Here is a 14104-nt window from a genome sequence, read left to right on the forward strand (position 1 = left end):
CATGAATCGATCAAACGAAACATTTCACCATGTAAATGACCTGACCGGATTACTTTTGAGCGTGCCTCTTCTATGTAGGCACAGCGCGCGCCTTCACCACTGAAGAGCACACGTCGCGCTCATGCACCAAGCATGACGAGAGGAAAATACATTTTTCTGAGGGAGAAACTTTATTTTACTTTATTAACTTTATTAAGTTATGAAGATAATGTTGGCATAATGACACTGTCCCTAAGCCTATGTAAGCAAACAATCATTAACTTCTTCAACTGCGCCTGACATGAGAATTTATTTTTTCTGAGATGATTATTACACTTTACAACAAATGAATAGCTTTTATAAAACGGTAAAGTCCTGGTGGCCGTTGAGAGTTGCTATGGCATCCGTAAACACATTCCAGCTGCTGGAGATGACGGCGTTGTAGATAATTGAATATATTCGAATGCATTGCTTGATATTTGAATTCCGTTCGAATTAGATTTTTTTCAAAAATGACAGCCCTAACGGACAGTAATCATTTTTGTGTGTACCGATTGAAAGATTTAGTGGACTGTTTACATGAGACGTTATCTAAACCGATTTGGTGTTTACATGTAATGACTTTCAATCGCAATCATTTTGTCACATAAGCAGTTTGTCTGCCACATCAAAAATGTCAACGCTGTTTTCTCCAGCAGCTGGAGTGTGTTAACTGAAGCCATAGCAACTCTTAACGGCCACCAGGACTAATACAGTATTATATTATAAGCTATTTAATTGTTTAAATAATCATCTGAGAAAAAAAAAAAATTCTGTCAGGCGCAGTTAAAGTAAAAACTGCCTGGGGCAATATACGCTGTGTCATTACTCCAACATTATCTTCATAACTTACGAAATAAAAAGTTAACCCCTCAGAAAAATTAACTTTCCTCTCTTGTCAACATGAGCACGGCGTGTAAGACTGATTATTACTGAACGTAGACCGAACCTCGCAAAAGACTTTTAAAAATGCCGAGTTGAAATAAAATGCTGCGTCAGCTCAACCAATCAGCATGTTCAGCGCCCAAGTCCCGCCCTCGAAAGTTCCTGAACTTTGAAAAAGTACTACCTCGCGAGCAGGGCCGTTTGGAGGGGGAAATATTTACCCGGAACTTTATTTAGACCCTGGTTCCTGCGGTCTAAACACACGAAGTACCACCCAAAGTTCCTGGTTCCTGGGTAAAGTTCCTGTGGTGGAAACGGGGCTATTGTTGACGTTACTGTTAAAAATGCACTTCCAATAAAGTGAGTGTTGGCAAAAACGGCTGTCATTTCTGTGTTGAGGCGGCGGGGTGTTGTCGGAAACTGCTGAATGTAACTAATAAAGCAACTTGTAATCTAACTTAGTTACTTTCACAATCAAGTAATCTGTAAAGTAGCTAAATTACTTTTCATAGGAGTAATCAGTAATCAAATTACTTTTTCAAAGTAACTGTGGCAACACTGCAAATTATCACCTTAAACATTCGTTGTTTGGTTTTTGGTTAGCTGGTTTAGATAGCTAAGGTTAGAAAGGGACCATAGAAGTTGCCTAGCTTTGTGAGGAACAGACCCAAATATCAGTAGGTTTGTTACAAACAATAGATTATATCATATTGATCCGAATGCAAGACAATTATTTTTTTTTCTCAGAAATATGTCTGAAAAAACAATTTGTCTTATATTCAGGGTCCAACCCCAAATAAACACACCTGAAGCTAATCAGTGTCTTGCTTGGGCCTCGTAAAACATTGATTAGCTGGTCCAGGTGTGTTTATGTGGGCTTAGAGCTAAACTCTGCTATTGCTGTCTGTAAAAACAGCTGCAGCTGTACAGCTTTAACTAGACCTACAGCTGTAATCTCATGAGAAATGCCACACCTGCCAAAGGTTAATGTTGAGTGAATAGCTCGCGACATCAACTGGACATTTAGTCACCTTTGTTTCCTTGTATGTGATTGGTTGAAGCCGTTTCTGTCGCTGCTAGAGTAAAAAAAAATCTGCATAGAAACGGAAAAAATAAATGTCGCTTTTTCTCCGCAGCACATCCGCGTTCGGTGTGAAAGTGCTCATTACACACGCAGCTGATCAAAAAATAAAACAATTGCGCAAATTATTCATGTGTCAAAATCGTGTCCCGTGTGAAAGGGCCTTTAATCTGCATCGCTTTTTGTACTCGCTGTAAATACGCAGGCCACAAGAAGTAATTAGGTGTTTTTTGTTTTGTTTTTTTGGATCACTTTTACTCGGGACATGCTAGCTGGCAACATAGGATTCCATTCATTATGCTAAGCTAAGCTAGTGGTGATCCTGCCAAACTAAATCAAAAATGCTTTTTCCCACATAACTAAATGTAGGAAAGAAGTTGAATAAGCCCTATTTCTAAAAACAGTGGAGTGTTCCTTTAAAAACAAAAATATGAAATGATCTGTTGTTTGTGTGTTTTGATGAAATGCAGTCGTGCTGTCCAGTGATGAGGATGAAGAAAGTGACAATGTGAGCAGCACGGGGACCGTTAATCGTTTCGACAGCGTGTCTCCGAGGCCGGCCGACTCTGCCCACTCGTCTCCAGCGCCCTCCGGTGGCCGGGTGGAGGCGGCGGTGAAAGCAGCGGAGGAACACGAGGAGCTTAGCACCGACTTCTTCACTCAGGCAAACCTCAGAAACCCAATGCCCCGGAGTCGCCGCATGAGAGATGCTGTAAGCTGTTGCATTTATGATTATTACTGTCCAATAATAAGAGTTTAGCGTGTGTGTGTGATGGGTAGGTTTAGGGGCAGTGTGTGTGATGGATAGGTTTAGGGTGTGTGGGTGTGTGGGTGTGTGTGTGTGTGTGTGTGATGGGTAGGTTTAAGGGCTGTGTGTGTGTGTGATGGGTAGGTTAGGGGCTGTGTGTGTGAGATGGGTAGGTTTAGGGGCAGTGTGTCTCTGTGTGTGTGTGTGATGGGTAGGTTTAGGGGCAGTGTGTCTCTGTGTGTGTGTGAGATGGGTAGGTTTAGGGGCAGTGTGTCTCTGTTTGTGTGTGAGATGGGTAGGTTTAGGGGCAGTGTGTCTCTGTGTGTGTGTGTGTGATGGGTAGGTTTAGGGGCAGTGTGTCTCTGTGTGTGTGTGAGATGGGTAGGTTTAGGGGCAGTGTGTCTCTGTGTGTGTGTGAGATGGGTAGGTTTAGGGGCAGTGTGTCTCTGTGTGTGTGTGTGTGATGGGTAGGTTTAGGCCCTGTCCACACAAACACGGGTATTTTCAAAACCGCAGCTTTTTCTACGCTGTTTGGCTGTTCGTCCACACGCAAACGCTGTATCCGGTTACTAAAACCGGACTTTTTTGAAAACTCCGGCCAGGGTGAAGATATTTAGAAACTCCGGTTACAGCGTTGTCGTGTAGATGGTGAAACCGGAGATTTTGGCTTTTTAAATTGAAGTGTGCGCCGTTCTTTCCCTTGTTTGATATCAGATTTTGCACATCTCCTTTTGATTTACGTGAGTCGATTCTATGCGGTGGACTCCACTAACAGCTCTTATCACACGTATATAGATACATGTTCAGTTATTTCATTGTATTGCAGAACAAAGGCGCCAGAATGCAATAATACAAAATAGTAAAGCAAGTGTGTGAAGCTATTACAGTCCACTTCGGCCCTGCACCTGTGTATATACAGTTACCTGTCACTGAGTCCAAAGCAAAGGAACTTGTAGGAAGTGTTTCACTTGAGCCCATGGCATCCCTCAGTCAGTGCAATGTGCATCGGTGCAGTGAATGGGACCCATATGGAAATCAGGCAGCCAATCATAGCGTAGTTTTGCGTTCTCATGTGGACATAATTTTTTTTAAAACCGTGCTTGTGTGGACGCGATTGTTTTTTAAAACGGAGGAGGAAAAACTCCGGTAATAAAAATACCCGTGTACGTGTGGACTAGGCCTTAGAGGCAGTGTGTCTCTGTGTGTGTGTGATGGGTAGGTTTAGGGGCAGTGTGTCTCTGTGTGTGTGTGTGTGTGATGGGTAGGTTTAAGGGCTGTGTGTCTCTGTGTGTGTGTGTGTGATGGGTAGGTTTAGAGGCAGTGTGTCTCTGTGTGTGTGTGTGTGTGTGATGGGTAGGTTTAAGGGCTGTGTGTGTGAGATGGGTAGGTTTAGAGGCAGTGTGTCTCTGTGTGTGTGTGTGATGGGTAGATTTAAGGGCTGTGTGTGTGAGATGGGTAGGTTTAGAGGCAGTGTGTCTCTGTGTGTGTGTGTAATGGGTAGGTTTAAGGGCTGTGTGTGTGAGATGGGTAGGTTTAGGGGCAGTGTGTCTCTGTGTGTGTGTGTGTGTGTGTGTGTGTGTGTGTGTGTGTATGTGTGTGTGTGTGTGTGATGGGTAGGTTTAGGGGCAGTGTGTCTCTGTGTGTGTGATGGGTAGGTTTAGGGGCAGTGTGTCTGTGTGTCTGATGGGTAGGTTAAGGGGCAGTGTGTGTGTGTGTGTGTGTGTGTGTGTGTGTGTGTGTGAGATGGGTAGGTTTAGGGGCAGTGTGTGAGATGGGTAGGTTTAGGGGCAGTGTGTCTCTGTGTGTGTGTGTGATGGGTAGGTTTAGGGGCAGTGCGTCTCTATGTGTGTGTGTGATGGGTAGGTTTAGGGGCTGTGTGTGTGTGATGGGTAAGTTAGGGGCTGTGTATGTGATGGGTAGGTTAGGGGCTGTGTATGTGATGGGTAGGTTAGGGGCTGTGTATGTGATGGGTAGGTTAGGGGCTGTGTGTGTGATGGGTAGGTTAGGGGCTGTGTATGTGATGGGTAGGTTAGGGGCTGTGTATGTGATGGGTAGGTTAGGGGCTGTGTCTGTGATGGGTAGGTTAGGGGCTGTGTGTGATGGGTAAGTTAGGGGCTGTGTGTGTGATGGGTAGGTTAGGGGCTGTGTATGTGATGGGTAGGTTAGGGGCTGTGTATGTGATGGGTAGGTTAGGGGCTGTGTCTGTGATGGGTAGGTTAGGGGCTGTGTGTGATGGGTAGGTTTAGGGGCTGTGTGTGTGATGGGTAGGTTAGGGGCTGTGTATGTGATGGGTAGGTTAGGGGCTGTGTATGTGATGGGTAGGTTAGGGGCTGTGTGTGTGATGGGTAGGTTAGGGGCTGTGTATGTGATGGGTAGATTAGGGGCTGTGTATGTGATGGGTAGGTTAGGGGCTGTTTATGTGATGGGTAGGTTAGGGGCTGTGTATGTGATGGGTAGGTTAGGGGCTGTTTATGTGATGGGTAGGTTAGGGGCTGTGTATGTGATGGGTAGGTTAGGGGCTGTGTATGTGATGGGTAGGTTAGGGGCTGTGTGTGTGATGGGTAGGTTAGGGGCTGTGTATGTGATGGGTAGGTTAGGGGCTGTGTGTGATGGGTAGGTTTAGGGGCTGTGTGTGTGATGGGTAGGTTAGGGGCTGTGTATGTGATGGGTAGGTTAGGGGCTGTGTATGTGATGGGTAGGTTAGGGGCTGTGTATGTGATGGGTAGGTTAGGGGCTGTGTATGTGATGGGTAGGTTAGGGGCTGTGTATGTGATGGGTAGGTTAGGGGCTGTGTATGTGATGGGTAGGTTAGGGGCTGTGTATGTGATGGGTAGGTTAGGGGCTGTGTATGTGATGGGTAGGTTAGGGGCTGTGTATGTGATGGGTAGGTTAGGGGCTGTGTATGTGATGGGTAGGTTAGGGGCTGTGTATGTGATGAGTAGGTTAGGGGCTGTGTATGTGATGAGTAGGTTAGGGGCTGTTTATGTGATGGGTAGGTTAGGGGCTGTGTATGTGATGGGTAGGTTAGGGGCTGTGTGTGATGGGTAAGTTTAGGGGCTGTGTGTGTGATGGGTAGGTTTAGGGGCTGTGTGTGTGATGGGTAGGTTTAGGGGCTGTGTGTGTGATGGGTAGGTTTAGGGGCTGTGTGTGTGATGGGTAGGTTAGGGGCTGTGTATGTGATGGGTAGGTTAGGGGCTGTGTGTGTGATGGGTAGGTTTAGGGGCTGTGTGTGTGATGGGTAGGTTAGGGGCTGTGTGTGATGGGTAGGTTTAGGGGCTGTGTGTGTGATGGGTAGGTTTAGGGGCTGTGTGTGATGGGTAGGTTAGGGGCTGTGTGTGTGATGGGTAGGTTTAGGGGTAGGGGCAGTGTAAGGGGATACGTGTACTTTCATCCGCCTATGGAATATCTCACATTTCACAAAAACAAACGGGTGTGAGTGTTTTTTGTTTATTGGTGTTTTTCTGTTGCAGTTTGGGAATGCTGTGTGTGAAGATCCGTCTCCGTCTAAGAAGAAGAAAGTGGAGCCGGTGCAGATGTTGAGCAGCATTATTCTGGAGTGCCGGAGCGTACGGATCGGCACACTACGCCGGATGGTCACCAAACCTGTCGTGGTCAGATCACTTTAACCGGTTTCAGATCGCATGCAGGGTTGAGAAATGAGATTATATTTGTTTTAAACACTCAAATTGAATGATCTTCTTTGACGTTCAGTTCTGTTAAAGGAACATGGCGACTTTTTGGGACTTTAGCTTAATTTTCTAGACCAATATGTAGGGCTGGGTACTGTTCACATTTTAACTGGTAACGGTACCTTTTTTCCGGTACTCTAGGGGCTGTCAACAGTAATAACTGTAAAGAAACTGTAAGTCATTTATAGACGTGTTATTGACATTATGCCCGAGCTGCCTCTGTCTGCCATTGTCTGTGATGTTTGTTCACTGTAATATTAACCAGTAAATTGTAGGCTACTAGCTACTTAATTAATTGAATTCATAAAACAACCATATTTATTTTTTCCTTTGCATTTTTAAGAAAAGATTTCCCACAAATTCTGTTTTGTGTATTTTCTGGTAATCAAATCTGGTTTATCTTTTAACTTAATTAAACTTGTCTTCAAATCAAAACATGGAATAGCATTTGTAGTTTTTATAATTATTATAGTATTATTATTATTATTATTATTACACTGATATGTATATAAACTCTACTGTACAACACTAATATTTTTCTCAAGTTAAACCAGACTTTTATTTTGACGGGTTGCCGTGAATACTTTTGAGTTTCTGTGAGTTTATAACGATAGTTTTTCTCAAATGAAACGGTAAAATGCTGATGAAGTGACTCTCAGAGCGGCTCTGGAGATTAAGTTTGTTCATTCATGCATTCATATAAGACAGCAGTGGTGGAAACGCGACTGTCATGCGCGATTGTGTGTGTGTGTGTGTGTGTGAGGTAAGTTAAATTAAACATTCATTGTGACAACCTGCTTGCACAGAGAACGTGCTGGGACTATTTTCAGGCTATTTTTCACGTTATTTTGTCACTTATTGAGCAGTCGGCTAGATGGAGCCATTTACCTCCAGTCTTTGTGCTAAGCTAGGCTAGCGCTGGGTGCGTCTGACAGAAATATGGCATGTTCAGAGATGAAAATGGTGTGTATGGACTTATCTAATCCTGGAGGATATGGTAAATAAGCTGAAGTCCCAAAAACTCGGCGTGCTCCTTTAATGGTTCTTGAACAACACCAGAAACAATCGCCATTCTTTTTTTTTTTCCTGATGTGCAATAATTGATGATGTCAGTTATCAGAAAAACATGAATAGTTTGTGATAGAAGTGTAAAACTAGTGTATCAGTCAACCTCAAACCTGAATGTAGTTTAAGGTGTGTGTGTGTTGTTTTTACTGAAAGGCATAGTTCACCTGAAAAATGACAATTCTGTCTTTTAATTACTGTTTTTATTCTTCCTTCTTTTAGTTTACAGTGGATTACATCCAGCTGGAGACAGAGGGTAAGACAGCTTTGAAAAACAAGTAGAAAGAAATGTATGTTGTTGTCGAAGGTCACCAGTGTGCAGTGTGTACTAGTGATGGGGAGTCGTCTCCAAAAGAGCAACTCTCGGTGTCGACTCTGTTGCTGTGTCCGAAATCGCTCTTGTTTACTGAATCTCTCATCTAAAGTGCATGGCAGTTGAGTGCACTATAAGCAAAGAATGAATGAAATGAAGCAAGTCGCGAGGTAAAACACTGACGTAGCTAAAAGATCGAGATATACAGAGAGCTGTCGCAGAAACTTGCTTAATTCGCCTACTTATACTACGTCCTAAAAGTATGTACTGTTTTTGTGAAGAAAAAGTACTTTTGAGTGTGTAGTAGAAGAGTATGCAAGCTTTGGGACTACTTCATCATCTTTAACGGACTCTGTTGATTAGTTACGAGCATCCCATAACCGTTTAAACTGCCCTGTCAATCATCACACAGTTCAAATCCTCCACATTCGGTTTAATCTCCTGCCGTATCGGAGAGAAATGTAGCCGCACACACACACACACACACACACACACACTCGCTCATTGATCTGCCATGTGTGTGTCTTTAATGCAGAGACTCTCCTAGTGTGTTTGCAGTTTAAATATAATGAAGCATTTAAAAGTTAATGGCCAAACGTGTCATTACTAAAGTCCTCAATGCTGCTGCAGGTGAAATATAATGTGGACAACACTGAATAAATATATTTTCGTCAGGTTAAATACTGATAATTGGTCACTCAAACCCCTTTATCTAAACTTCTCTACTTAACCGTCGGACTCGCACATCCGCCATGTTTGTAGTTTTTTAACGCTTTTTATCCACGTTTGTAGTTCTAATCGAATCCTCGTCCAACTCCCAATGGGTTGTGGGTAATATCAGCCGTTAGTGCGCATCGATCCGCACTTCAAATTCGGACCGGAAATAATAAACAATCCGGGTATCTTTGGCGTACTCTTTTCAACATACTACGATTTGGGACATACTAATTCTTATTTCGAATACTATTTAGGATGGATAGTATGCGAATTGGGACGCAGGGTTTGTATCACTTATTTATTTGAGTGCTTGCTTTAGAAGTAGGAAACAATACCAGCGACTTTGTAATTATACGCACGATCATCGTCTTAAAAGCAGGGGTGGTAAGTAATCAAGTAAAAATACTTTGATACTTTACTTAAGTATTTTTTTCGGGGATCTGTACTTTACTTGAGTATATTTTATTTGCATCTACTTTTACTCTTACTCCACTACAATATACAAGGCAAAGTTTACTTTTTACTCCAATACATTTCCCCATGCCCGCTCCAAGTATTAAGTATTTATTACACTTGATTTCCAAACCGGTCTGGTCATTCATGGATGATCCAGTCGGTTATAAACTTGGAAAAGCTGACAAGTCAGGTTTGCCACACTAACGTTAGCTCAGTGTTTCCCCAACTTTTTTATTTTGCAGCACACTATACTATGAAAACATCAGTAACATTTTACAATACAGGTGCACTATTATAATTCATGCCTAACTAATGCACAGATAATCATGAGTTAATGTTTTACTAATGAAGAACTAAACCATTTATTAATGATTACTGCATCAGCAACTAATGAACATTCTATATGATTAATAGATTAAGTAATATATGAATTGCTATTAATTAAATATGGCATCATTAATTCCCTAATAACATATTACATTAACTAATGATGTAAATTCATGTATTCAAAGACATGCATTCCGACTCTCAGTTGTGTTTAATTAATTAATCATTAATCATAACAATTGGCAAAATTATAGTATGACTTTACTTGTTGAGGCACATGACTATTAACTAATTGTTACGTAATATGTCATTGTGGTTATGGCTTTTGAATTAATTTTGAATTAGTTAATAGTATCTCATCTGTTTTATGGAGCTAATGTTATGGAACATGTCTATTTTAAGTTTAACCCCTATACTGCGTTAAGGTGCTTCATTGTCTCCTATTAATTGCAAATCTAACAAATTCTTAATTGCAGTATCTAATCTTATCATTTGTTCAATTAAAGCATTGCATATCAGTCCCAAAAGATTTTATCAGCTTAATTATTGATATTAACAGTTAATTTGAATATTTACTTTTTACTTTCGGTACTTGAGTACGCTTTAAATCTGATACTTTTGTACTTTTACTCAAGTGATGTTTGAATGGAGGACTTTCTACTTTTACTGGAGTATTTTTTTATTTAGGTATGTATACTTTCACTTGAGTATAACTTTTGAGTACTTTTACCACCTCTGCTTAAAAGGTGAGTTAAAGATACTATACATAAAATAATGCACACTTATTGATGCTAGCTCTAGTTTAATTGATTGTATATATTAATGCAATAAATATAGATTTGGTTTCCCATTGAACCTAATTGTGTTCATTAAACTAACCATAAATCATTAAAAAAAACTTGCATCAATAAGTGTGCATTATTTTATGTATAATATCTTTGAAGGGTTACTTCAGCGATTTAGTTTGAGGAATAAGGATAAATATATATATATTTTTTTTTTGTTTAATGTTTGAAGGAATTGCTAAAAGCAAAGAAAGCAATATACTTTTCCTTTGAACATGAAATAAATCCGGTTTATTATTATATCATTTATTAGGCTATAGCCTATTATAGTTTTTTTTTTTTTTCTTATTTCTTTTTTTACTGTATCTCTATGTCCTAAGTTCCTTTGTTCGTGTTCATCCATTTAATTAAACGTAACGAAAAAAATTGTTTATATTCCATATATACAGTATTGTTCAAAATAATAGCAGTACAATGTGACTAACCAGAATAATCAAGGTTTTTAGTATATTTTTTATTGCTACGTGGCAAACAAGTTACCAGTAGGTTCAGTAGATTTTTAGAAAACAAACAAGACCCAGCATTCATGATATGCACGCTCTTAAGGCTGTGCAATTGGGCAATTAGTTGAAAGGGGTGTGTTCAAAAAAATAGCAGTGTCTACCTTTGACTGTACAAACTCAAAACTATTTTGTACAAACATTTTTTTTCTTCTGGGATTTAGCAATCCTGTGAATCACTAAACTAATATTTAGTTGTATGACCACAGTTTTTTAAAACTGCTTGACATCTGTGTGGCATGGAGTCAACCAACTTGTGGCACCTCTCAGCTGTTATTCCACTCCATGATTCTTTAACAACATTCCACAATTCATTCACATTTCTTGGTTTCAGAAACAGCATTTTTGATATCACCCCACAAGTTCTCAATTGGATTAAGGTCTGGAGATTGGGCTGGCCACTCCATAACATTAATTTTGTTGGTTTGGAACCAAGACTTTGCCCGTTTACTAGTGTGTTTTGGGTCATTGTCTTGTTGAAACAACCGTTTCAAGGGCATGTCCTCTTCAGCATAGGGCAACATGACCTCTTCAAGTATTTTAACATATGCAAACTGATCCATGATCCCTGGTATGCGATAAATAGGCCCAACACCATAGTAGGAGAAACATGCCCATATCATGATGCTTGCACCTCCATGCTTCACTGTCTTCACTGTGTACTGTGGCTTGAATTCAGAGTTTGGGGGTCGTCTCACAAACTGCCTGTGGCCCTTGGACCCAAAAAGAACAATTTTACTCTCATCAGTCCACAAAATGTTCCTCCATTTCTCTTTAGGCCAGTTGATGTGTTCTTTGGCAAATTGTAACCTCTTCTGCACATGCCTTTTTTTTAACAGAGGGACTTTGCGGGGGATTCTTGAAAATAGATTAGCTTCACACAGACGTCTTCTAACTGTCACAGTACTTACAGGTAACTCCAGACTGTCTTTGATCATCCTGGAGGTGATCATTGGCTGAGCCTTTGCCATTCTGGTTATTCTTCTATCCATTTTGATGGTTGTCTTCCGTTTTCTTCCACGTCTCTCTGGTTTTGCTCTCCATTTTAAGGCATTGGAGATCACTTTAGCTGAACAGCCTATCATTTTTTGCACCTCTTTATAGGTTTTCCCCTCTCTAATCAACTTTTTAATCAAAGTACGCTGTTCTTCTGAACAATGTCTTGAACGACCCATTTTCCTCAGCTTTCAAATGCATGTTCAACAAGTGTTGGCTTCATCCTTAAATAGGGGCCACCTGATTCACACCTGTTTCTTCACAAAATTGATGACCTCAGTGATTGAATGCCACACTGCTATTTTTTTGAACACACCCCTTTCAACTAATTCAACTAATTGCCCAATTGCACAGCCTTAAGAGCGTGCATATCATCAATGCTGGGTCTCATTTGTTTTCTGAGAATCTACTGAACCTACTGGTAACTTGTTTGCCACGTAGCAATAAAAAAATATACTAAAAACCTTGATTATTCTGGTTAGTCACATTGTACTGCTATTATTTTGAACAATACTGTATATTCAACATGGGAGCAAGTGAAAAAATAACAGTAGCAGGCAGAATATGCGATGTATTAAATAAAATACTTCTACGTTTACCGGTGGGATTTTGCGGGCGGGAGCGGGACGATCTTGATTGTTTGCGGGCGGGAGCGGGACAAAATAATATATATTTCTGCGGGAGCGGGACAGAAAAATCGCGCGCAGGTCTCTACATGGGTGATGAGATTGCACTCGCAGCTCAGCTCAGCTGCAGGCATTCATGGAAACGGAGCTATGCTGAGCAATTTAAGTGTTTTAACTTCTCAACATTTTTCTTTGAAAGTTAAGCTTTCAAAGACATGAACTAAAATGCGCCAGACTGAACACGCGCTGTGAATGTATGCCGCGAATGTGGTCGCGATCACCTCAGCTCTCATCACGAGAGCTCACTCATGACGTTAAATGTAATCTGACTCCTGCAGTTAGTGCTCAGGGCTGTGACACTCGCGCGGCGACTCGATCATTATATTGAACACACACGTTCAGTATTTAATTGTAGTGTCTGTTCTCTAACTCAGTCACAGTAATCCAGTAGCGGTGGCTTTGGGAATGGCCTTGCAGGGCAGTGAAGCATTCTGGGAATTGTTGTCTTTCATCCCCATGAGACAAAAATACATTTTCTCTTTTCTCAGTCTAGAAGGCACCAAATTCAAAGAAAATAATTTCACATTTCTACTACATTAATGACCCAGTTTAAATAGATTAATCTTCCCAGCGCTGAAGTACCCCTTTAACTCACTTTTTAAGACGATGATCGTGCATTTAGCGCCATCACTCCTTCGTGACTTTTCCTATGTAAAATTATGTATTGGCAACATATGTAGAAACGTTGATAGCCACTCAAGTCATCCCTAAATTGGACTAATTTGGATGGCCACACTAAAAGTGTGTGTTTTAATAAGAGGATTTTAAGACTTTGTGTCGGGGGAAATAATTTGGTAAGTGTGTAACAACTGCAATTTTATCTGATTTCTAATAGCCTAGAAATCTAGACGCACCCTAGCGGCAGCAAATCTAATCTGCCGTGAGTGTCGTCTAGCATCTCTCAATACATGTCTGAGCTGTAAACGCCAAACTCTGGGCGGGCCAATCACATCGTGTATAGAGTCGGTGGGCGGGGCCATAATGACGACGGCCGAGTTGCGTTTGCGTGCTTCTAGTAAACACAGAAACTGGCGAACGGCGGCAGTCTTTTGAATCAGCTCTGACCGTGACTCTGGAAGACTTGGAGTTAAGCTTTTCTCTGAGAAAAGAACAAAGAACGGCACTGAAGTCATTCTTAAAAAGGGAAGATGTGTTCAGGGTTTTGCTGACCGGATACGGCGAATGTTTAATCTATCAGCGAGCTCTGCTTCACCTTCGTTGCTCTGGTTGGTTGTAGCGCTATCCTATCGCGTGCAGAGGGAGTTTAAGACAACCGTTTATCCGGCCCTCGGATTGAGCTCTCAATGGTGAGTTTTCAGACCAAACATCTTGATGTGGGTCTGGCTTGTCAGGCAGGCTAAATTTCTAACCCTTTTTTGATGTTAAGTAAAGGAGTCGACGCCAAAAAACCTGGAATTGAACACCCCTAATGTGTACAATAACAGACTCTGTGTTTGTTCCCGTCTCATCTGTCATTTCTTTGCTGTGCAGGTCCTGAGGTGGACGTGTTGGAGAGCGTTTATTTGAAGTCGTCGGAGCTGACCCGATGTGAATGGTGTAATGTGAGGAAGCTGCCGGTTCTGTTCCTGCAGACCAGCGATGAGGAGTGTCAGCGTTTACGGACTGAGCTGCACATGTCTCAGGACAATGAAGGAGTTTGGTACGACTGCAACGGCAACAGTGAGTGTCAGAGCTAAATCACATCAAACAAGCATAACTCCGGAAGCATTTCCTTAAAGGAAGTGTGTGTAAGATTGTGGCCAAAACTGGTACTGCAA

General features: G+C 41.5%; 1 protein-coding gene across 3 annotated transcripts in view; it reads left to right on the top strand.

Moving 5' to 3' along the window:
• The window catches only part of senp6a (SUMO specific peptidase 6a), a 76632-nt gene that overhangs the window by 40351 nt on the left and 22177 nt on the right, over positions 1-14104 (top strand). For all 3 annotated transcript variants that reach the window (XM_067416739.1, XM_067416740.1, XM_067416742.1), the window contains 4 exons: positions 2455-2696; positions 6203-6343; positions 7709-7742; positions 13818-14006. In XM_067416739.1, the coding sequence (XP_067272840.1) occupies positions 2455-2696; positions 6203-6343; positions 7709-7742; positions 13818-14006 (606 nt within the window). The remainder of the gene's footprint in view (positions 1-2454; positions 2697-6202; positions 6344-7708; positions 7743-13817; positions 14007-14104) is intronic.

This window comes from Pseudorasbora parva, chromosome 15 (genome assembly GCF_024679245.1).
Source record: "Pseudorasbora parva isolate DD20220531a chromosome 15, ASM2467924v1, whole genome shotgun sequence".
NCBI classification, from domain to species: Eukaryota; Metazoa; Chordata; class Actinopteri; order Cypriniformes; family Gobionidae; genus Pseudorasbora; species Pseudorasbora parva.